This window comes from Macaca mulatta, chromosome 16 (genome assembly GCF_049350105.2).
Source record: "Macaca mulatta isolate MMU2019108-1 chromosome 16, T2T-MMU8v2.0, whole genome shotgun sequence".
Lineage (NCBI taxonomy): Eukaryota > Metazoa > Chordata > Mammalia > Primates > Cercopithecidae > Macaca > Macaca mulatta.
The window spans coordinates 59,021,782-59,044,423 of NC_133421.1; the positions used below are offsets into that span (position 1 = coordinate 59,021,782).

Genomic DNA, 22,642 nt, shown 5'->3' on the forward strand with positions numbered 1-22,642 from the left:
ACACCTGGCTAAGTTTTTTGTACTTTCTGTAGACAGGGTTTTACCATGTTGCCCAGGCTGGTCTGGAACTCCTGGGCTCAAGTGATCTGCCTGCCTTGGCCTCCCAAAGTACTGGGATGCCCAGCCCTCTTAACAGATGTTTAAGAGTACAATGCATTATCCTCTAGGTAGAAGTTCTGACACATGCTCTAACACAGATGAACCTTGGAAACACTATGCCAAAGGAAATAAGCGAGACACAAAAGGACAAATATATGATTCCACTTATATGAGATACCTAGAAGAGGTAAATTCATAAAAACATAGAGTTTCTGTGTGAGGTGATGGAAAAGCTTTAGAAATAGGCCGGGCATGGAGGTTCACCTCATAATCCCAGCACTTTCAGAGGCAGAGGTGGGATGATCACTTGAGCCCAGAAGTTCGAGACCAGTTTGGGCAATATAGTGAGACCTCATTTCCACAAAAAATCAAAAAATGAGGTGGGAGGATAACTTGAGCCTGGGAGGTCGAGGCTGCAATGAGCTGTGATTGCACCACTATACTCCCTGCTGGGCAACGGGAGTAAGACCCTGTGTTTTTTTTTTTTTTTTAAAAAAAAAAAAAAAAAGGCCTGGCATTGTGGCTTACGCCTGTAATCTCAATACTTTGGGAGGCTGAGGTTGGCGGATCACCTGAGGTCAGGAGTTCGAGACCAGCCTGGCCAACATGGTAAAACCCCATCTCTACTAAAAATACAAAAATTAGCCAGGTGCAGTGGCAGGCACCTGTAATCGCAGCTACTTGGGAGGCTGAGGCAAGAGAATCGCTTGATCCTGGGAGGCGGAGGTTACAGTGAGCTGAGACTGAACCATTGCACACCAGCCTGGGCAACAAGAGCAAAACTCTGTCTCCAAAAAAAAATAGTGATGATGGCTACACAGTGTTGTAAATATTAATGCCAATATTGTAAATATTAATGCCACTGAATTGTATACTTTTAATGGTTAAAGTGGCAAATTTTGTTTATATATTTTTTTACTGCAATAAAAGTTTTTAGTGTGATATAAATAAAACAATTTTCTAAATTAAAAAATGAGATTTATTTTTATATTGTAAATATTTTTTATATTATAAATGCCTAGTTTTTAATGTTTTACTAATAACTAAGTCACCCTATATACTTGGGGTATTTAATTTTTAACAGTAATGGATAGAAGCTTATACTTCAAGTAGCAGTAGTATTCGTCTTGATGATTTAAAAGAAATTTTTTTTTGACTGACGTTGTCATGTATAATAGATTGTTTTTAACCTGTGGCTGCTGAGGAGCTCACTAAGAACAGAAGTTGGCTAGGCATGGTGGCTCGTGCTTGTAATCCCAGGACTTGGCTGAGATTGGTGGATCCCTTGAGGCCAAGAGTTCAAGACCAGCCTGACCAACATACTGAAACCTTGTCTCTTCCAAAAATACAAAAATTAGCTGGGCGTGGTGGCTTACACCAGTAGTCCCAGCTACTCAGGAGGCTGAGGCAGGAGAATCACTTAAGCCCCGGAGGCGGAGGTTGCGGTGAGCTGAAATCATGCCACTGTACTCCAGACTGGGCGACAGAGTAAGACTGTGTCTCAAAAAAAAAAAGAAAAAGAAAAAGAACAAAAGTTTCTTTTCTGACATTTTTATGTTTATTCGCACTTGTGTTAATAGAAGTATTATCTTAATTTTTTAAAGTTGCCTTCCCATATTTTGAAGATTTGTTTATGTAAATTTAATGTTACCTGTATTCAACTAGCTGTACACCTCACATTACAAACCTGTAATTGTTTTAGTGAAAAAAATGTTATTTATAGAAGTTTACTTTGCTGTTACAAGAAGATTTATTTTTCAGGTGCACGAGAAACAGACTACCCTGCAGGAGAAGATCTTTCAGAATCTGGTCAGGTAGACAAAGCATCTTTATGTGGAAGCATGACAAGCAACAGCTCAGCAGAGACAGACAGCCTGTTAGGAGGCATCACGGTGGTTGGTTGTTCTGCAGAAGGTGTGACAGGAGCTGCAACTTCACCTAGTACCAATGGTGCTTCTCCAGTGATGGATAAACCACCAGGTATATCCATTCTCTTTACCTGCCATCTGTATAGAGTCTAAGGCTACCCTCAGATGCCTCATTATGGACTTAATTTAGATCTTAAGTAACAAGGTTGAAAGAACTTGCTGTAGGCCGGGCGCGGTCACTCATGCCTGTAATCCCAGCACTTTGGGAGGCCAAGGCAGGCGGATCACAAGGTCAGGAGATCAAGACCATCCTAGCTAACACAGTGAAACCTGATCTCTACTAAAAAAGACAAAAAATTAGCCGGGCATGGTGGCGGGTGCCTGTAGTCCCAGCTACTGGGGAGGCTGAGGAAGGAGAATGGCGTGAACACGGGAGGTGGAGCTTGCAGTGAGCTGAGATTGCGCCACTGCACTCCAGCCTGGGTGACAGAGCAAGACTCCATCTCAAAAAAAAAAAGAAAGATGCTGTAATGACTGTTAAATGGAATCAAGAATTCTTAATTTAATGATACAGTGTGAAGGAGTGGGTAGATGGAATGGAATTCTATAACAGGGGTTTGTGTGGGGAAATAATTGGAGGAGAAAAGCCCAGACTCGGAATAGTGTTTTATTTACTTTGTAGAAATGGAAGCAGAAAATAGTGAGGTTGATGAAAATGTTCCAACAGCAGAAGAAGCAACTGAAGCTACAGAAGGGAATGCGGGATCAGCTGAAGACACAGTGGACATCTCCCAAACTGGCGTCTACACAGAGCATGTCTTTACAGATCCTTTGGGAGTTCAAATCCCAGAAGACCTCTCCCCAGTGTATCAGTCGAGGTATAATAATAGGTCATCAACTTAGGAAACTGGGTGAAGTGCACAGATAAAAGGAACCAAAATAATCTCAAACAGTCAAAAGATTTCCACTAATTAGTGTCACTGTGGTGGACTAAAAGATACCTATTCTTATGATATCTTCATGTATTCCCTCTCCATCATTCTCGCTGGATATTCCCTCCCATTTCTTCCATACACCTTCCAACTTAAAAAAAAAATGGTATCTATAAAAATATAATCATGCATCACTCAACAATGGGGATATGTTCTAAGAAATGCGTCAGGTGATTTCATCATTGTGTGAACATCATAGAGTGCATTTACACAAATCTAGATGGTATGGCCTATCACACACCTAGGCGATATGGTGTAGCCCATTGCTCCTAGGCTAGAAACCTGTACAGCATGTTACTGTACTGAATACTGTAGATACATAATGATAAGTATTTGTGTATGTAAACATGCACAAGGTACTGTAAAAATATAGTAGTATAATCTTGTGTAACCACCACCATATATGCTGTACATCATTTTCCAAAATGGTTTTACCAGGTGTATGACTATATATTAGTCAAAATCTTCCTGTTCATTTTCTCCTCTGGTCTGTTTTGTTTTTTTTTTTCTTTCTTTCTTTTTTTTTGTACTTACTGTCTTCCATTCTATTAGTAATTCTTTGTCATTTTAATCCCATCCCTACTCTAATTTTTACTCCAGTTATCAGCAAAATTGTCCATTGTTTAAATCTGCCATTGTTCAAGTTTCCCACATGGGTGTGAATGACCTTTTTGAATTTAGTTTTTGTGCAAATATTTTATTAAAAACAATTCAGATGGTTCCAGTGGCTCATGCCTATAATCCCAGCATTTTGGGAGGCCAGAGCAGGAGGATTGCTTGAGTCCAGGAATTCAAGACCATCCTGAACAACATAGTGAGACCCTCATCTCTACAAAAAACTTAATGATTAGCTGGGCGTGGTAGCACGTACCTGTGGTCCCAGTTACTCAGGAGGCTGAGGCGGGAGGATTGCTTGAGCCCTGGGAGCTGGGGGCTACAGAGAGCCATGATCTCACCACTGCACTGCCGCCTGGGAAGCAGAACAAGACTCTGTCTCAGAAAACAAACAAACAAAACAATTTGTTTTAGACTCTTCCTTTAAAGGGTTGGTTAATCTAGGCCCATTTAGTGAATTATTTCATTTTCTTTCCTGCCTTTTCTAGATCCCCTCTAGATGAGAGTCTCTTTAAACTAGATCCTTTTTAAAGTTTAATATTCTTCCTCATAGTGTATAAAGTAAGTAAGATTAATTAATAACCCATTTATGCCTAGTGGTCCATTATTGGAATGCTAAGATTGTGGGAGTTACTCATATCCTACTGCTCAAGGTCATTGCTAAGGCCTGATTTTTTACAAAAAAAAATTGCAATCTCTGGCATAAATGGGTTAACATTTAATTCTTTTTTTTTTTTTTTTTTTTTTTTTTTTGAGATGGCATCTCACCCTGTCACCCAAGCTGGAGTGCAGTGGTGCAATCTTAGCTCACTGCAACCTCCGCCTTCCGGGTTCAAGCAATTCTCCTGCCTCAGCCTCCCAAGCAGCTGAGATTACAGGCATGTGCTGCCACGCCCAGCTAATTTTTGTATTTTTAGTAGAGATGGGGGTTTCACCATGTTGGCCAGGCTGGTCTTGAACTCCTGGCCTCAAGAAATCTGCCCACCTTGCCCTCCCAAAGTGCCGGGATTACAGGCATGAACCACCACACCTGGCCTGAATTACTAATTTAAGAATAAGTCATGTTTGAATTTGATAGCCTGGCTATTATGCCCTGACAATTCAAAAGAAAAGTTTTGTGATAGAACATTAAACATATTTCAGTTTATTAATTTATTTTGGTTAACTCTTTATATATCTCCCTTCTTTTTGCATGTGTGTATCCCTCCCTTCTCTCTCACCTGAGAAGAAACTATGACAAAACCCAAAATAAGAGACAGTCATAATAATAGTCTGAATATTAACTGCTGTATTTCATTACAATGTCTTACTATGTTATCTGCTCCTTGGGCTTCCTAGTTTGTTAATGTTATTTCTGATACAATTGTTGAAATATGTGATGTAAGCTTTTGACTTTGGCTTCTCTGGAATTTTGGTGGTTTCTTTTTTTTTTAACTAGAAGTTTCAGCCAGGTGTGATAGTGTGTGTGCCTCTAGTCCCTGTTATTCAGGAGGCTGAGGTGGAAAGATCACTTGAGCCTGGGAGGTTAAGGCTGCAGTGAGCCCTGTTTGTGCCAGTGTACTCCAGCCTGGGTGACAGAGTGATACTCTATCTCTAAAAAAATAAATAAATAATAAACAAATGAACAAACTTAAATATAGAAGTATTCAGTCCCTGAAAACTATAGTTAAGTATCCTCAGATTTCTTGCCTTTTGCCCTACCTTTCCAGCAATGACTCAGATGCATATAAAGATCAAATATCAGTACTGCCAAATGAACAAGACCTGGTGAGAGAAGAAGCCCAGAAAATGAGTAGTCTTTTACCAACTATGTGGCTTGGAGCTCAAAATGGCTGGTAGGTGCCAACACTTTTAACATTAGAATATGTTTATTGTTTTACTTTTGCTTTTGAAATTGGAAGATAAGTAAAATATGCTAAACACAAATACAAAAAGTGTGGATTAATGGAAAGAATTTTATATATACACACAATTTGATGTTATGTTGTAACTACCACATAAACTGGACTTGCACTGGTTCTGAATGGTAAGCCATATGTTTCTTTGTCACAGAATGTTCCCTTTCTATAATATTCTTGGAAGAAGAGGTACGTAAAATTTTAAAATCGAGCTGATACAGAAATAGAAGATCCTGAACAGCACAAAGACAGAGAATATTTAATTTATGTAGGCTAGAATGTGGGCAGGAAAACTGGGATTAAACCAACATTTTGGCTGTAGGAAGGCCCAATCCCAACTTTTAATAAATTTTTTACTAAGATAGGCAAAACAAATCACAATCTGAAAAGTCAGATGATGATAACTAATATTATATGGTTTGTTCACTTTTCAGTCATGTGGAGAGTTTTACAAAATTGTGCATTTCCAAAGGTTAGGCAGGATTACTGTTGAGCATCTCTAATCCAAAATTTGAAACTTTTTGACCACTGATATGACGCCGGAAGGTAATGCTCATTGGAGCATTTTGGATTTTTGAATTGGGAATACTCAACTGTTATGTATAATGTAAACATTCTAAAATCTGAAAAAGTCAGAAATCCGAACACCTCTGGTCCCAAGCATTTCAAATAAAGGTTACTCAACCTGTAGTACGTCTTTTTCATATGAGTCCAATACTGTAAAGTGAGGAGTTGGCAAACTTAGCGTAACTGTCTTCCAGTAGAGCATTATGGGCACTGAAATTTGAATTTCATATAAATCTCCCCTGTCACAAAATACCCCTGATTTCCCCCCACACACACACACCTTTAAAAATATAAAAACTATTCTTAGCTTGCAGGCTGGATTAAAACAGGTGGCAGACTGGATCTGGCCTGTAGGCAATAGTTTGCCACTCCCTATGTGGGCCACTCTGTCATCCAAAAGTTATAGGTCAGTCTAGTAGAGAGGTAAGGTAATTCAAAAAAAAGAGTTTTGCCCAAGGACTAAGTGTGTGAAACTGACTGTGCATTGCACTAGTTCCTGCTTTTCAGTCTTCATATGTTTCTCTTTGCTCAGCAGCCTATTTCTCTACCTTAGGCCTACCCTCACTCTCATTTTTCTTTTCTGACCATTGCACAAAAGCAGCAGCACCTTTTCCTAAAATGTATGTTACTCTTCTTTCCTTCTGAATGAACTTCGCAATCATTATTAGATATATGCAATGTCTTGATGTTCTCTATGCCTTACCAGTGTTGACTTTGTTCTTGCAGTTTGTATGTCCATTCATCTGTAGCCCAGTGGAGGAAATGTCTCCATTCCATTAAACTTAAAGATTCGATTCTCAGTATTGTGTAAGTTTTATTTTGGAAATTCTTCTTGTTAAAACTATGCATTTTGGTATAAACTAGAATTTAAGACTTTGAAAGCTAATACATGTTTCACGACTAAATTAGTATCCAGATTTGTTTGTTTTTTTTCACCCTTTTTATGGAATTAGAGAAGTTAAGTGAGAATGAAACTGTATAATAGAAAACCAAGTAGAAAGGAAAACTTGCTTGATTGAGTCCTCACCATACTGGGAGTTCTTTAGTACTACAGGAAAGAACCAATACCTATTAATTTATGTTTATTTTAGAATGTTCTTTATGGCTTGTGAATATGTTGATTGGGGCATTGATTTACTAGTTCTTTTCTATGTGTTCCCTATCAAAAATCAGACAGTTTATCTCTGAGCCCACAGAGCTGACTCTGTTGGTTCCACTCAAGGTGCGTGTCTCTGGTCTTTGGAGTTTGTGTTGATTGTCTGTGATGAGAGGAGAAGCTTGGGCCAGAAAGTGAAACAACTGAGATACCACTCATGCTGTTTATTTAGTTCAGCTGACATTTTTCACAGCAGTACATGCACAATGAAGAAAGCGGTGTGTTCATTGATGTTCTGGTGTCAGCTCCTTAACTCATCACAGATTGGTCCTTTGTGAGGCCCTGAACTAGTTCAGTACCATGTGGTCCCCTCTGTATTCCTGAATGGAGAGTTCTGAACTCCCCTTTCCTGTTTGCAGACACGTGAAGGGAATCGTGTTAGTAGCCCTGGCTGATGGCACCCTTGCAATCTTTCACAGAGGAGTGGGTGAGTGGTGATGTGTATATAACATGGACGCTAATTTGTTGCTTTGCAAAGCATTTTTAAGTAGATTGGCTTATGTTTTAAAGAAATGATACTCAGTAGGATAAAGAATAAATAACAATACACAACATCAGTAAATATATTAGTGCCTGCATGGAGGTATACATTAACAGATGCCTTAGGGAAAATATGTTTACTACAATGGGCATTTTATGGTACTTTTAAATAAATGTGATAGGGAGGCATTTGTTTTTTATTCATATGCTTATGCAATTCAGAGAAACTTGGTATTATTTTAATGTCCTATGTTTTAAAAATAATTTGTGTCCACTTAACATTTGGACTTTGTTTTAAAGAATTTTAATTGGGTAAGGTTTAATCATTTTCATGTCACCTTATTTATATTTTCCCCCTTTAAAACCATTGTTTCATCTATAGAGGGGTGGTGGTATCAGAAACCCTACCTTGTATGAATTAAGTTGAGGGAATTTAGTATGTGTTCCTCCATAACTCCTTGGTACTTGTGTCAACCAAAAATGACACATCATTTTCTACCCACTTGATTGGTATATCTGGGAAGTGTTATGAAACATAGATACCTTGAATTTGGATTTTAGAAAAACTTTTCCCAAAATCTCCTATCTTTCTGGGCTTGGGGAAATGTGGAGTAGATGACAGGTGCTTTTGTAATTGATTGGTACCTGAAAATTGCTGATTAATGACTCCGTATCATCAAAGAGCGAGAGGGATGCATTTTACCTTTTTCAACCCTTTATCTATATTTAATCTTTACGTTAAATTATTAAGAAAGTTCCATGGCCATCCTCATTTTATAGATGAGGAAACTGAAACACAGAGCATTTTGGTCACTTTTTCATGGCCACTCAGCTAATAAGTGGGAAAGCCTAGAAAAAAAGTGAAACAATGAATGTTTTGGCAAATTGAATTCAAAATAATATTGACAGAATAAGACAAGTAAAATACATTTAGTAAGTGTCAATGTAAAGTCCTGCATTTGAGTTCAGAAGAGCAAGATGGGGAGACATGTCTAAAGAGTGAGAATTACCTAAAGGTTGACTTTAGGTAATATGAGTTTAATGCCTTTAAGCCTCAAAGAAAAAAAAGTATTCAGGACAAGGCTGGTGATAATCTTGCTCTACTAGGCTAGATAAAGACAGCATATTCAATGGATATCAACAAAACAGAGTTAGGACGAAGGGTCTATAAAACTGTGGTAGGTACAGAGCATGTGCCAAAGATACTTGGTTTTGAAAAGAGAAGACATAGGGCTGTAAAGAAGAAGTTTGGACTGGATTTATTCTTTTGTTTCCACTCTGCAAAACTGCAGACGAATGGGTGATTACATGCAAAAAGACAGACTTTAGCTAGGTGTGGGTAGTATTTTTCAATTAAAGCTGTCTGAAAATGGAATGGCTGCTTTGTGAGGCAGTGTGCTCACAAAAGCTAACAACACAAAGCAAGGTTCTGGTGACTGGTTCTCCTTCATATTTCTATTATCACTGAAAATGTAGTATGCATAATTCCTAAAGTGTTAGCGATGAGTTGCCCTCAACTTCTACCCAAGAAAATATATCAAAATGTACGTGAGAGACATTATTCCCAAAATAACCTTAAGTCCATTCTAATTCTAAATATATTATGATAAACAGATAACTTGTAACTGATTTATCATCACATCCCTGCTTTTGTGAGCATGTTTTAAAGGGGGTCTGAGTACTGGGTGGCAGTTTGAAGCAGATGATCTTTGAGGGTCTCTTCCAACTTTGCAGCTTATGGAATAAAAGAACCCAGGCTGCAAATAAAAGGTATACTTAGTACATGGGACTTTGGGTGTTTCTTCAATAACTTTAATTATACAACAAATACAATGTTTCTTGTGTTGAAATTGAGTAACAGTTGGTATGCATTTACTATAACCTTTTATTTCTTTTAAAGATGGGCAGTGGGATTTGTCAAACTATCACCTCTTAGACCTTGGACGGCCTCATCATTCCATCCGTTGCATGACTGTGGTACATGACAAAGTCTGGTGTGGCTATAGGAACAAAATCTATGTGGTGCAGCCAAAGGCCATGAAAATAGAGGCAAGTTATTAGCCTATGTTTTCTATATTTATTGAATCTGTATTATCCGAAGACTATTAGACTATAATTATTTTCAGCTTCTTTAGAAATTGTTTCTGGATCTGTGTGTTTTAGGGCACTTGAGTAATGTATTTGAATATTTTAAGCTTTCTGTGTTACTTAACTCTCTTGCCACTTTTGACTGTGAGGGTAGGAAGTGGCTTTTTTAAAAAGGAAAGAGGATTTATACATGAATGTTTAAATGTGTGTCAGTGTATGTATCCAGAGATATGTATGTGTTTTTGTTTGAATACATGATTCTTGATATGTTTAGTTATATGAGGATTGTTTGAGAAGAGGATTCCTCCCTGTCTTCCCCATGTGTAATCCAGGCACATCCATATATGTGTCCCAGGCAGAAATAACATTGCACTGGGAATTTGTTGTAAAAATGAAAACCTCCTAACCTCCTAGCATTGATTTCTTTTTTAGTTTTTTTTTTTTTTTCCCCTGAGACAGAGTCTTGCTCTGTCACCCAGGCTGGAGTGCAGTGGCACGTTCTTGGCTCACTGCAATCCCCACTTCCCAGGTTCAAGCAATTCTCCTGCCTCAGCCTCCAAAGTAGCTGGGATTACAGGTGCCCACCACCACACCCGGCTAATTTTTAAAATATTTTTAGTAGAGATGGGGTTTCACCATGTTGGCCAGGCTGGTCTCGAACTCCCAGCCTCGTGATCGGCCTGCCTTCGCCTCCCAAAGTGTTGGGATTACAGGCGTGAGCCACCGCATCCAGCCTAGCATTGTTTTCTTACAGTTTTGTGGGTTTTTTTGCCACAATACATAAATGCATTCTAATTGTTTAGGGAAAAAAAAAAAAAGCATACAGGAAATTGTAAGGTGAAAGCTCTCCTTCACCCTCCCCCAAATCACATTTCTTTCCCTGGAAGTCTCAAAGTTAACCATTTGGTGTTTGTTTTTTTAATATCAATTCTCTCTATATTTATCTATCTATATATCTGTTTATATATATCTAGTTAGCTAGCTATCTGGCTGTCTATCCATCTGTCCATTCATCCATCCATCCATCCATCCATCCATCCATCCATCCATCCATCCACACACAAGTTAAGTATCCCTTATTCAAAATGCTTGAGACCAAAAGTGTTTCACATTTTGGATTATTTTCAGATTTTGGAATATTTGCATATACATAAATAATGAAATATCTTGGGCATGGAACCCGAAGTCTAAACATAAAATTTATTTATGTTTCCTGTATACTTTATAACAGTGAAAAATATGATATACCATTAGTGCAGTAGAAAAAATACTGTGTTCAGGGTGGCTTATGTATCATATCAGCACTTAAACACTTCGAAAGCATTTCAGATTTCAGATTTTTGGATTGGGAATGCTCAGCCTGTTCCTCACACACATATACAGCAGTGTGGGTTCCTTTCAGTTTGATTATATTTTGGTATTTTTGTTTGTTTGTTTTGAAACAAGGTCTCACTCTGTCACCCAGGATGGAGTACAGGGGTGCAATCATAACTCGCTGCAGCCTCAAACTCCTGGGCTCTAGCAAGCCTCCTGCCTCAGCCTCCCAGGTAGCCGAGATCACAGGCACACCATTACACCTGGCTAATTTTTCTTTAATTTTTTTGTAGAGACGGGGTCTTGCTATGTTGCCCAGACTGACCTCAAACTACTGGGCTCAAGCAGTCCTCCCACCTCAGCCTCCCAAGTAGCCGGGAATACAGGTGTGCACCACTATGCCCAGCTAATTTTTGTATTTATAGTAGAGTTGGGGTGTCACCATGTTGCCCAGACTGATCTCAAACTCCTGGACTCAAAAGATCCTCCCACCTCGGCCTCCCAAAGTGCTGGGATTACGGGTGTGAGCCACCAGCACCCAGCCCGATTAATTATAATTGTCATCTTACTTCAACACAGGGGCTCTGCAACAACACAAAATCTGGAGATAAAATCTTTCTGTTAGGCCAGGTGCGGTGGCTCATGCTTGTAATCCCAGGACTTTGGAAGGCTGAGGCGGGCAGATCAGTTAAGGTCAGGAGTTTGAGACCAGCCTGGCCAATATAGTGAAAGCCTGCTCTACTAAAAATGTAAAAGTCAGCCCGGCATGGTGGTGTGTGCCTGTAATCCCACTACTCAGGAGGCTGAGGAAGGAGAATTGCCTGAACCCAGGAAGGGGAGGTTGCAGTGAGCCGAGATTGCGCCATTGCACTCCAGCCTGGGCGACAAGAGCAAAGACTCTGTCTCAAAATTTAAAAAATTAAGAAAATCTTTCTGTTGAACACTGTTACATAGTGTGGATATGCTAGTATTGCTGTGTGATATCCTATATAGTGCTCAAGTCCAATATCCTGTTCTTAGTTCTTTATTTTGTTTTGCATTCTAGGATGAAAACAATTGTGTATATGAGTAATCATGTTTAATATATAGTATTTGGACTTCTCTTTCAATAGTCTGCTAACTTGTGCAAATTAGCACAGTTTTAAATATGAAATCCTATGTAGCAAAAGTAACTTTGTGATTGGACAATCTCTCCTAGAAATCTTTTGATGCACATCCCAGGAAGGAGAGCCAAGTACGACAGCTTGCGTGGGTGGGGGATGGCGTGTGGGTCTCCATTCGCTTGGATTCTACGCTTCGTCTCTATCATGCACACACTTATCAACATCTACAGGATGTGGACATTGAGCCTTATGTAAGCAAAATGTTAGGTAAGCTTCCAACATGTTTTATCTTTACCAAAGAGGGTGTTTTATTTTATCTGTCTATTTATCTATCTATCTATCTATCTATCTATCTATCTATCTATCTAATCTCTTTATTGAAATGGGGTCTTGCGTTGTTGCCCAGGATGGAGTGCAGTGGCTATGCACAGGTGCAGTCATAGCACACTATAGCCTTGGACTCCTGGACTCAAGTGACCCTCTCACCTCAGCCTCCGTAGTAGCTGGGACTGTAGGTAGGCACATGCCACCTGACCCAGTCCTTGTTTTTATTTTTAAATAGTCTAAAATGCTGGGTAGAACCAATGAATTAAGTTACGTCAGGAATAGTGAACTTTTATCACTGAAAGTATCAGACAGATGTTTCAGTCTGCCTTGTTTTTTTGTTTTCTGTTTTTTGTTTTTTTCTTTTCTTTTTTTCAAGACGGGATCTCACTCTGTCGCCTAGTCTGGAGTGCAGTGGCACCATCACGGCTCGCTGCAGCCTTGGCTTCCTGGGCTCAAGTGATCCTCCCACCTCAGCCTCCCCAGTAGCTGGACAGGCCTGCACCATCATGCCAGGCTACTTTTTTTTTTTTTTTCCTGTAGAAATGAGGTTTCACTATGTTGCCCAGGCTGGCCTTAAACTCCAGGGCTCAAGTAATTGGCCCACCTCAGCCTCCCAAAGTGCGTTACAGGCATGAGCCAGTGCACCTGGCCGCTTTTTGTTCTTGACGGAAAGTTGGGATCATTTTGGACTCCTCCTCTCTTATTTCCCACATCTAAATCTGTCACTGGGAACTCTCAAGTCTGCCTCTAAAACTATGTTAGATCGGTTACTTCTTTGTCTCTACCACTATCCTTTTACCCCCAGCCTCCTAACTGGGCTCCCTGTTGCCACTCCAGTCTGTTCTCTGCCTAGTAACCAAGGTGCAGATATTACCTTGACACACCTCCACTGTTGCCTTGAGATGAAGTGACACGACCAGGAGACCTTACATGTTCTCAAACACTCTCCTTGCTCACACCGAACCACAGCTCAACAAGCTCCTTCCCATTTCAGGGTCCTCACATGTGCTGCTGTATCATCTACCTGGGAAGTTCTTCTTGGTCCCTTTTTACTTGCTTAGCTTTCAGGTCATAGCCTACCTGTCATACTTTGTCTTCATGGGCTTGTCATTATTATGATTGCACCTGTGTTATGTGATTCTTGTTTATAATCTCTCCCCTATAGACCCTAAGCCCCATGAAGATCAGGGGCCATCATTGTCTTGTTCCCTGCTCTATCTTGAGCACCGGACCCAGTGCTATAATGATTATTAGGAATGTCATAAAGGATTCCTTTCATGAAAAATGATTGAACTGGACCAGCGGTTTTCAACCATTAGTTACTGCCCTCAGAAACCTTATTTCTAGCTATGTACCTTCTCCCTAAAATGTATACACATATGCAAACACCAGCTAATTTCAGGGACATACTTTGACTGGAGGTTAAAGGTTCCTAGGTTAGGCTGAATGGTAATTAAGCCTCCTTCTAATTCTGTAGTTCAGCGATCATGCCCTCAGTTCTTGTAAGTAGAACTTATGAGTACTAATGTTGTCTTTCTTAAATGTATTACCTGTTCAGTAAATTTACCTTTTAAGTCACTGAAAATAAGATCCTAAGATCAGCTGTAAAAATTAACTTGAAATACAAAAATGCATTTGTTCTCCCTAAATTATTTGTGTATAATACTTAAAATTTTTTAACTGCTTTAGAGCCTAAATATATAAATGAGGGGAAAAGTGTAGATTTTGTTTACAAAGATTTTTATCTATGCAAATAAACTTAAGGGAAACCAGAACTTTTTCAGTTTATAAGATCAAAGGACACTTTATTTCTCTGGGTTTGTTTGTTTTTAGAGACAAAGTCTTGCTCTGTTGCACAGGCTGGAGTGCAGTGGTGGGATCACAGTTCACAGAGCCTCAAATGCCTGGGCTTCAGTGACCCTCCCACCTCAGCCTCCCACATAGCTGGGACTACAGGCATGTGCCACCATGCCTGGCTAATTTTTGTACTTTTTGTAGAGTTTAGGTCTCAGTATGTTGCTCAGGTTGGTTTCAAACTCCTGGGATCAAGCAGTCATCCCACCTTGACCTCTGAAATGCTAGGATTTACAGACGTGAGCCACCATGGCCTGCCAGTTTCACTGTTTTCTGTTGGGGTTTTTTGTTCTATGTGTCGGTTTGCTTTTACAGTTCCCTGAGGAAATCCTGTGTCACAGTTCCTGATGTACCCTATTTCCTATGTACTTTTCTTCTAACTAATAATGTTACATTACCCACTTTTACGCTTTTCTTTTTCCATTAACCCTGAATTGTCAGACAATAAGCCCCAATAAGAGCTTACTTTGATACGAGCCTTCAGGAAACATCCATCTCACTCTAGTCACATTTCCTCTGTGTTGTGTCATCCTGCTACTACTTCTTCCTTTTTTTTTTTTTTGTAATCCTGCTACTTCTAAGGAACTTGGAATGTAACACGCTGTCTGCTTTAGTTTCTCAATAAAGTGTTCTCTCCTTTCTTTACAGGTACTGGAAAACTGGGCTTCTCTTTTGTGAGAATCACAGCTCTTATGGTGTCTTGTAATCGTTTGTGGGTGGGGACAGGAAATGGTGTCATTATCTCCATCCCATTGACAGAAAGTAAGTATATTTTTAGATAACTGCCATGGGTCAAATAGGAGAATTATAGGAAATAGTTATGTCTGGAATTCAAATCTGTGTTAGCTCAGAAAATCAGTGATGGCAAAGATCTAGCTATTGTTACTTCACTCAATGAAACTTATAAATTCTAGGAAAATAAGTTTTCATGTATCAAGACTAGTAGTCATAATTAAAGGTTTTTCCTTGTGAAAACGTTTTCACAGTTCAGGAATCACGGTCCTATTTCATCTTTGAAATAGAAGTTAAAGTCCGTTTCTCTTAAGCCTTATTATACCATTGTCCAAAAATACTACCTAGCATCCATTCTAGTTTTTCATATCTCCTTAGCAGGTAGTTTAGTATATTCCATTTGAAGTTTAAAAAAAGTTGTGGAAGAAGTTTCTCAGGAGTTCAACAAGCCTTTCCATCTACTATTTTAAAAGAATGTGATTTATTGTTTTTATGAGTAAAATATACCTTGTGTGTTTCTCATACAATGTTCCATTACATTAATCATCCATTAAGTAAATGTTTTTGTGTTGCAAAATTCATGGCAGGGAATGGTTTAAAAGCAAATACTGTAAGTCTATAAAATACATTAATAAATATACACTTCAGAGTCACCCTTTTTTCAGGCCAGAGGAGGGAGAAAGACTAGAAGGTATTTCAGAAGTCTTTAAAAGAACCCAAGGTTTCAATCCCAGCTGTCTTTTCTGCAGTTACTTATAAATCATATTTAGACTTCTCCTTATATCCTAAGAGATTCCAGGATCCCCTAGAGTTCATTTCAGTTCTTTGTAAGAGTTTCATTTTAGCATAGTTACTGGAACAGGATTTCTTTTTAAAAACAGAGAGAGAGAGGAATAAAGGAGAAATTTTAGCATTTAGGAAATGCTGCACATTGAGTTCTTAGTGTTTTGATTTAGATTCGCTAAAGTTGCTTTATTATTTAAAAAAAAAAAAAAAAAAAAAACTACCATAAATCAGAATTTCCTTTTTGAGCAGAGATTCTATAGAAGGCTTGGGAAGAACTTTATGTATTACTTGGTATTATGCCAAGTGGGATCTTGTTATTTTCGTTAGAGGCTTTGAGTGCCAGTTTTGCCAGATAGAAGACGCTGAGAGTGGTGGCTCACAGTAATTCTCTCCTCCCTGTCGTGCACCTCTCCATGTCCCCTTTCCTCCTTTCTCACTTTAGCTGTAATCCTCCACCAGGGACGTTTACTGGGGCTGAGGGGTAAGTGCAGATCCTGAACCAAGCTCTTCTTCCTGGCTTCTAATAGCCACTGTAAGGCTGTTACCACTCCTCTAGAATACCCTCTTGAATGTTCCTAAATGTCATCCACTTGCAGTCACTGCATTGCAGCAGGTGTCTTTTTTTTTTTTTTTTAATGTTTGTTACATGGCCACCAAACTGCTCAGCAGCTTAGTCTATTTATCATCTTTTGTTGCAGCTGAACTTTCTTTCAGACTTTGTTTTCCTTCCAGTATAAACATGAAACATCTCTTAAAGCTGTCATTAATTTACATCGTTTACTCTTGTTACCGATCATATTTCTTTCATTTACTTACTCGCCCATGGAATGGGGATGTTTTGTGAGTCTGGTCTTTTACAGTAACGCAGCACACCATCAGTCTGATATCAATAAAAGCTGCTCTATTGTAGTGGCTGGAATCTTGTAAGCACAGCTTTTTACCACCCCCCTCAAGGGAAATATTCTTACTGCGAGGGAGAAAAATCAGAACATAAACTATAAAGAAAGACTTTATTTGAAAATATACCCATTTACTTTAAACTGTATAATGTTTAGTTTTCTAACATGGGCATTAAAAACAAAACAAGAAACAACTAAGATTCAAATTTGTTTTCTTGTTTTTAACTAAAATTACCTTTTAAATGAATAGATGTGTTTAAAAAATAAGCTTACTTACTGCTAGACTGGCAAAATCCCCTACTCCATTTACTGAGGTACTTAAAAATAACTAGCATGCTGTATCTCTTTTTTTCCCAGCTTTGTCTTGAATTGGCATTGCCATCCTTGTTTTATCTCAACTGGCTGTAGTTTTTAGATAATATCATAAGGATTAACCAGTAACCTCTTACATCCATTACTATTTTCTAGGGGAAAATATTTGGTATTTGGTTTTTCTGTTGCAGCAAATAAAACCTCAGGTGTACCGGGAAATCGTCCTGGAAGTGTAATCCGCGTATATGGTGATGAAAACAGTGATAAAGTGACTCCAGGGACATTTATACCCTATTGTTCAATGGCACATGCTCAGCTTTGCTTCCATGGGCACCGGGATGCTGTGAAATTCTTTGTGGCAGTCCCAGGTATGTTAGATTATTCTGTTGAGATGTTCCATGTAATTGTCTCTCTTCTGTCATCTCTTGGTTCCACTACCTAATAGTCTAAGGCTAAGTACTCGAATTGCAGGTAATTTCAATATATACGAAGGAAGTTCTGCAATGGAGGTGTGAGTAAGGTGGTATAGGGATACTTGAATGAAGTTATTCTGGAATATCTCTCCCACCCCTAAAGACAAATTTGTTGATTTTTCTTTAGGAGACTTGCTTACTTTTGAAAAGCAGTAGTATTATTTTATCATCGTGGATTGCCAAAAATGGTCTTGACCTAATAAGAGAAATCACTAGAAAGAAGCTTCTATCATCAAGGCTGCATGGAGGAAGAGAGAATGCACTCTGGTACCTTTAGCAGCTTAACAGTAAAAAGCAGTGGACTAGGAGGCCTGGGGGTCTGGGCCTTGTGTCTCTGTCACTAACCTCGAGCAAGTCACTTAACCTCAGAGACTAATTTCCTCACTCCTAGGTGGATGTGATTAATATCTGCTCTGCCTACTTCATTTGTTATGTAAATTAATGAAAATGCTACTGGGAGCTACAAAGCACCACCCAGACAAAAGGTGGTAGTGATGATGTCCAGTGAAAAATGAAAAATTATCCATTGACAATACTAAAGTGATGTTACTGACCATCTCTAAGCAGGACCCATGTTTTGAATTCTTTTTTTTTCCCATAAGAGGCAAGTTTAGGAGCTAGGCAAAGTTCAAATCTGACTTTGCCCCACCAACTAACTGTGTGATGTAGAAATAGCAGTGTCTTAGTATATTAGTCAGGGTTCTCCAGAGAAGCAGAACCAGTAGGATGCGTGCGTATGTGCGTGTGAGGAGAGAGACATCCTAAGAAACTGGATCACACAATTGTGGGGACTCGCAGGTCTGAAATCTGCAGGGCAGACTGGTAGGCTGGAGACCCCGGGAAGAGTGGATATTGCAGTCCAAATCTGAAAGCAGTCTGGAGGCAACATTTCTCTTTCCTTGGGATTCCTCAGTCTTTTTCTCCTAAGGCTTTCAGCTGGTTAGATGAGGCCCACCCACACTGTGGTGCATAATCAGCTTTACTCAAAGTCTATTGTTTTAAATGTTAATCATATCTAAAGAAGACTCACAATGATATCTAGACTGGTGTTTGACCAAATATCTGGGTACCGAGCTAACAAGTCAAATTACTCATCATACTTATTTTCCCAAGGGTCTTCCAAAGAGTAAATGATTATATGTACATGGGGCAAGGGCTACCCTAAGCAATTATTCAGTTATTCTTAACAACAGTGATAATGAGCTTTCTGAAACCTCATTTGTACATTTTATATATTTGTGTAGTCATTTGCTTCCTAGAAATGGGATTGCTGGTAACAGTGTTTCTCTTGCTTAAAAAAAAAAAAGAAATATCACAGAGTCCCCTTTAAATCTCCTTTGTATCCCACTCTAATCCCATTCTCCTCTCCTTTTCCTCTCCATTGGTAACCACTATCTTGAAGTTGATGCATATCCTCTTGCCCATGTTTTTGTATTTTTATTATGTTTGAATGTATTTGTAAACAAAGTATGATTGTTTTGTGGTTTTGGACTTTACATGTTAAATGTTGTGCTTCATATGTATGCTTCTACAACTTTCTTCTCATTTTTTGAGATTTATCAATGTTCATACATAGAAGTCTAGTTTATTCATTTAACTGATATTCTTATATCTGCATAAAAGTGCTACATTTTATTCATTCTTCTGTTGGTGGACCTCTAGGCTTCTTCCCTTTCTTTTTTCACTATTAAAAACAGTACTGAAGCGGACCTTCTTGTGTGCATGTGCAAGAATTTTCTGTTGGATATAAATCCAAAAGTGGAATTAGCAACATGGTTGTTGTGAGGCCAGTTGGCCCTAAAAATTAAACCATTCTGGTTGGCCTTATCAGTAATACCACTGTGCTCTTGCTTCTGTGGCAGAGCTAACTCGTCTACCAACAGAAGTCATTTCTGTAGTGCTTGATTTCTTCCAAAGTATAATTGAGTAATGCATGAATGAATCCCTGTGGGGATACATCAGACTATCCTATCCACTTTCAACATACATTAATTTTGTTACAGTGTGTCGCATTAATGACTGTCCACCTAGCTCCTGGAGGCACTGTCTGTGTAGTTTGACCAAAGGACAGCAGATTCTGACAAGGAAAAAAATCCCACAATTAAATCTTGCTAAGAGGAATGGCTTAGAGATTGCTCATTTGTTCATAGTGTGAATAGTAAAGGTTTCTCTCCTTCTACTATTTCACACTCAAGGATTCTACCTTAGAACTTAAACTTTAAAAGAAACAGCACATTTACTAGTAATTGTGTTTGCATAATCTAAATTAAAAATAACCTGTACTTTCCTTAAATATGAGAGGAAAGCCATAGATTTGAAATAAATTTAAATGTTAATGATGACAATGCAAACTCATAGGGCTTAAGTTGAAGACTTTTCTCAGTCTCTTACACAAATAAGCACATTCCTTTTCAAGGGAGAGACTTTTTCCACTGTCTTTCAGATCAAAAGATATAGACTATAATAGTTTGTTTGCAGCAGGTAGGCTGCGTGTGGTGGCTCACACCTGTAATTCCACAACTTGGAAGTCAAGGCAAGAGGATCACTTGAGCCCAGGAGTTTGAGACCAGCCTGGGCAAACATAGCAAGACTTCATTAAAAATTTTTAAGAGACCAGGCATGGTAACTCATGCCTGTAATCCCAGTACTTTGGGAGGCCTAGGTGGGTGGATCACTTGAGGTCACGATTTCGAGACCAGCCTGACCAACATGGTGAAACCCCATCTCTACTAAAATACAAAAATTAACCAGGTGTGGTGGCAGGCACCTGTAATCGCAACTAATCGCTTGAACCCCAGAGGCACAGGTTGCAGTGAGGCGAGATTGCGCCGTTGCACTCCAACCTGGGCAACAAGAGCAAAACTCTGTCTCAAAAAAATAATAATAATAGAATAGTTTGGGCTGGTGCGGTGGCTCACGTCTGTAATTCCAGCACTTTGGGAGGCCGAGGCAGGCAGATCATGAGGTCCGGAGGTCTAGACCATCCTGGCTAACACAGTGAAACTCTGTCTTTACTGAAAATACAAAAAATTAGCCAGGTGTGGTGGCACGCGCTTGTAGTCCCAGCCACTCAGGATTTGAGGCAGGAGAATCACTTGAACCCGGGAGGCAGAGGTTGCAGTGAGCCAAGATCATGCCACCGCACTCCAGCCTGAGCAACAAAGCGAGACTCCATCTCAAAAAAAAAAAAAAAGTAGTTTGAAGCAGGCAGCTAAGACCCACCTTGCCATGCATATATCTCATACTGGTTTTGGGGCCTATTCCTGCTTTGTTACAAAATTGCTTTACTTAGATTTTCAAATTGGTTTTTTGTTTGTTTGTTTGTTTATTTTTTAGAGACAAGGGTCTTGCTCTGTCGCCCAGGCTGGAGTACAGTGGCGCGTCACAGCTCACTGCAACATTGAACTCCTGGGCTCAAGTGATCTTTCTGCCTTAACCTCCCAAGAAGCCAGGACTACAGGCGCACACCACCATACCTGGCTAACTCTTTTTGTAGAGATGAGGCCTTACTATATTTGCCAGGCTGGTCCCAATCTCCTGGCCTGAAGTGATTCTCCCACTTTGGCCTCTCAAAGGCATGAGCCACCATGCCCAGCCTCAAATTGGGTTCTTAAAATCTTCATATAAATGTTTTCTGATCATGGATAGCCTTCTAGCTTCCCCAGTATTTGGTTATTAGAATATATTTACCTTTTTGTTTAACTCTAAAAATATTAAAAAGAAAAAAAACCAGCCTCCCTTCTGTGATAAGTAATATTCACTTTTGTTTCTGTATAAAACAGGTCAAGTCATCAGCCCACAAAGTAGCAGTAGTGGCACGGATCTGACAGGTGACAAAGCAGGGCCATCTGCACAGGAGCCTGGTAGTCAGACGCCCTTGAAGTCTATGCTTGTCATCAGTGGAGGAGAGGGCTACATCGACTTCCGAATGGGTACGTCATTGGTTCTGGGAGCTCAGTGTGCGCTGTGTGCTATGACTTGGGTTTACTCCCAAAGTAAATAAGAAACCACTCTGATAATAATTCATAAAAGGTTCTCTTCTGGGCGGCAGAGCGAGACTCCGTCTCAAAAAAAAAAAAAAAAAAAAAAGGTTCTCTTCTAGCTCTTTACATATGAAAGAATTTTGCGTTTTTTGTTTTTTTCTTTTTGGTATTTCTTCTTTTTTTTTTTTTTTTTTTGAGATGAAGTCTCACGCTTTCACCCAGGCTGGAGTGCAGTGGCGTGATCTCAGCTCACTGCAATCGCTGCCTCGAGGTTCAAGTGATTCTCCTGCCTCAGCTTCCCAGGTAGCCGGAATTACAGACGTGCACCACCACACCCGGATAGTTTTTGTATTTTTAGTAGAGATGAGGTTTCACCATGTTGGCCAGGCCAGTCTCAAACTCCTGACTTCAAGTAATCCACCCTCCTTGGCCTCCCAGCTGGGATTACAAGCCTAAGCCACCGCACCCGGCCCTTGGTATTTCTTTTCATACCAAAATGTATTGTTTGAAAGGAGCATTAGAAATAGCAGGATGTGGTCAATGTTAAGTTTTATGTGAAAAGCGTAAGATTTAGGGTCAGAAGGCCTTGGACAAGTCATTCAACCTCCTAGAGCCTCGGTTTTCTAACTGGCAAAATGGAGAAATAAAAATATTTCTTAAAGTGTTGTTTGTGTCAGAACAATTTAATTTGTTCATTTTCTTAACAACAAATATGTTATTATATTATTATATATTATATTAAACACATAGTGCTCAATTGAGCACCTACTGTGTACCTGTCAGTCTTAAACTGGAGATGCAGAAACAAATCAGACAAAGCCTTCATCTAATAGATTATAGAACAGTGCAGAGATAGAGACATGTTAATAAATGAAAATGTTACTGATGCTCTGGTGGTGAGTAGTCAGTTCTTTCCAAGGGGAGGGAGAGAAGGAAGTCAAGAAATGATGCTTGAAGTGACTCAGTGCTGCACAGTCTTAGCCCAGAGGGTCAGGTTGGGGAATGGGGTGGGGAGGACCAGGGATTGGCACTCCGAGGTAGGAGAGTAGCTTGGCCAAAGGTTTAGAGATATGAAACCATCTTAATGGAAGAAAAA

At 39.4% G+C, this 22,642-nt stretch overlaps 1 protein-coding gene across 37 annotated transcripts in view; it reads left to right on the forward strand.

The window, feature by feature from the left end:
- The window catches only part of SPAG9 (sperm associated antigen 9), a 161,083-nt gene that overhangs the window by 134,093 nt on the left and 4,348 nt on the right, over positions 1-22,642 (forward strand). For 21 of the 37 annotated variants that reach the window (XM_077971066.1, XM_077971065.1, XM_077971063.1 and 18 more), the window contains 11 exons: positions 1,861-2,079; positions 2,650-2,845; positions 5,284-5,409; positions 6,766-6,846; positions 7,555-7,622; positions 9,576-9,724; positions 12,276-12,447; positions 15,010-15,123; positions 16,322-16,360; positions 17,282-17,458; positions 21,346-21,495. In XM_077971066.1, coding sequence (XP_077827192.1) covers positions 1,861-2,079; positions 2,650-2,845; positions 5,284-5,409; positions 6,766-6,846; positions 7,555-7,622; positions 9,576-9,724; positions 12,276-12,447; positions 15,010-15,123; positions 16,322-16,360; positions 17,282-17,458; positions 21,346-21,495 — 1,491 coding nt within the window. The remainder of the gene's footprint in view (positions 1-1,860; positions 2,080-2,649; positions 2,846-5,283; positions 5,410-6,765; positions 6,847-7,554; positions 7,623-9,575; positions 9,725-12,275; positions 12,448-15,009; positions 15,124-16,321; positions 16,361-17,281; positions 17,459-21,345; positions 21,496-22,642) is intronic. The other 16 variants (XM_077971070.1, XM_028836355.2, XM_077971073.1 and 13 more) reach the window with 1 other exon arrangement.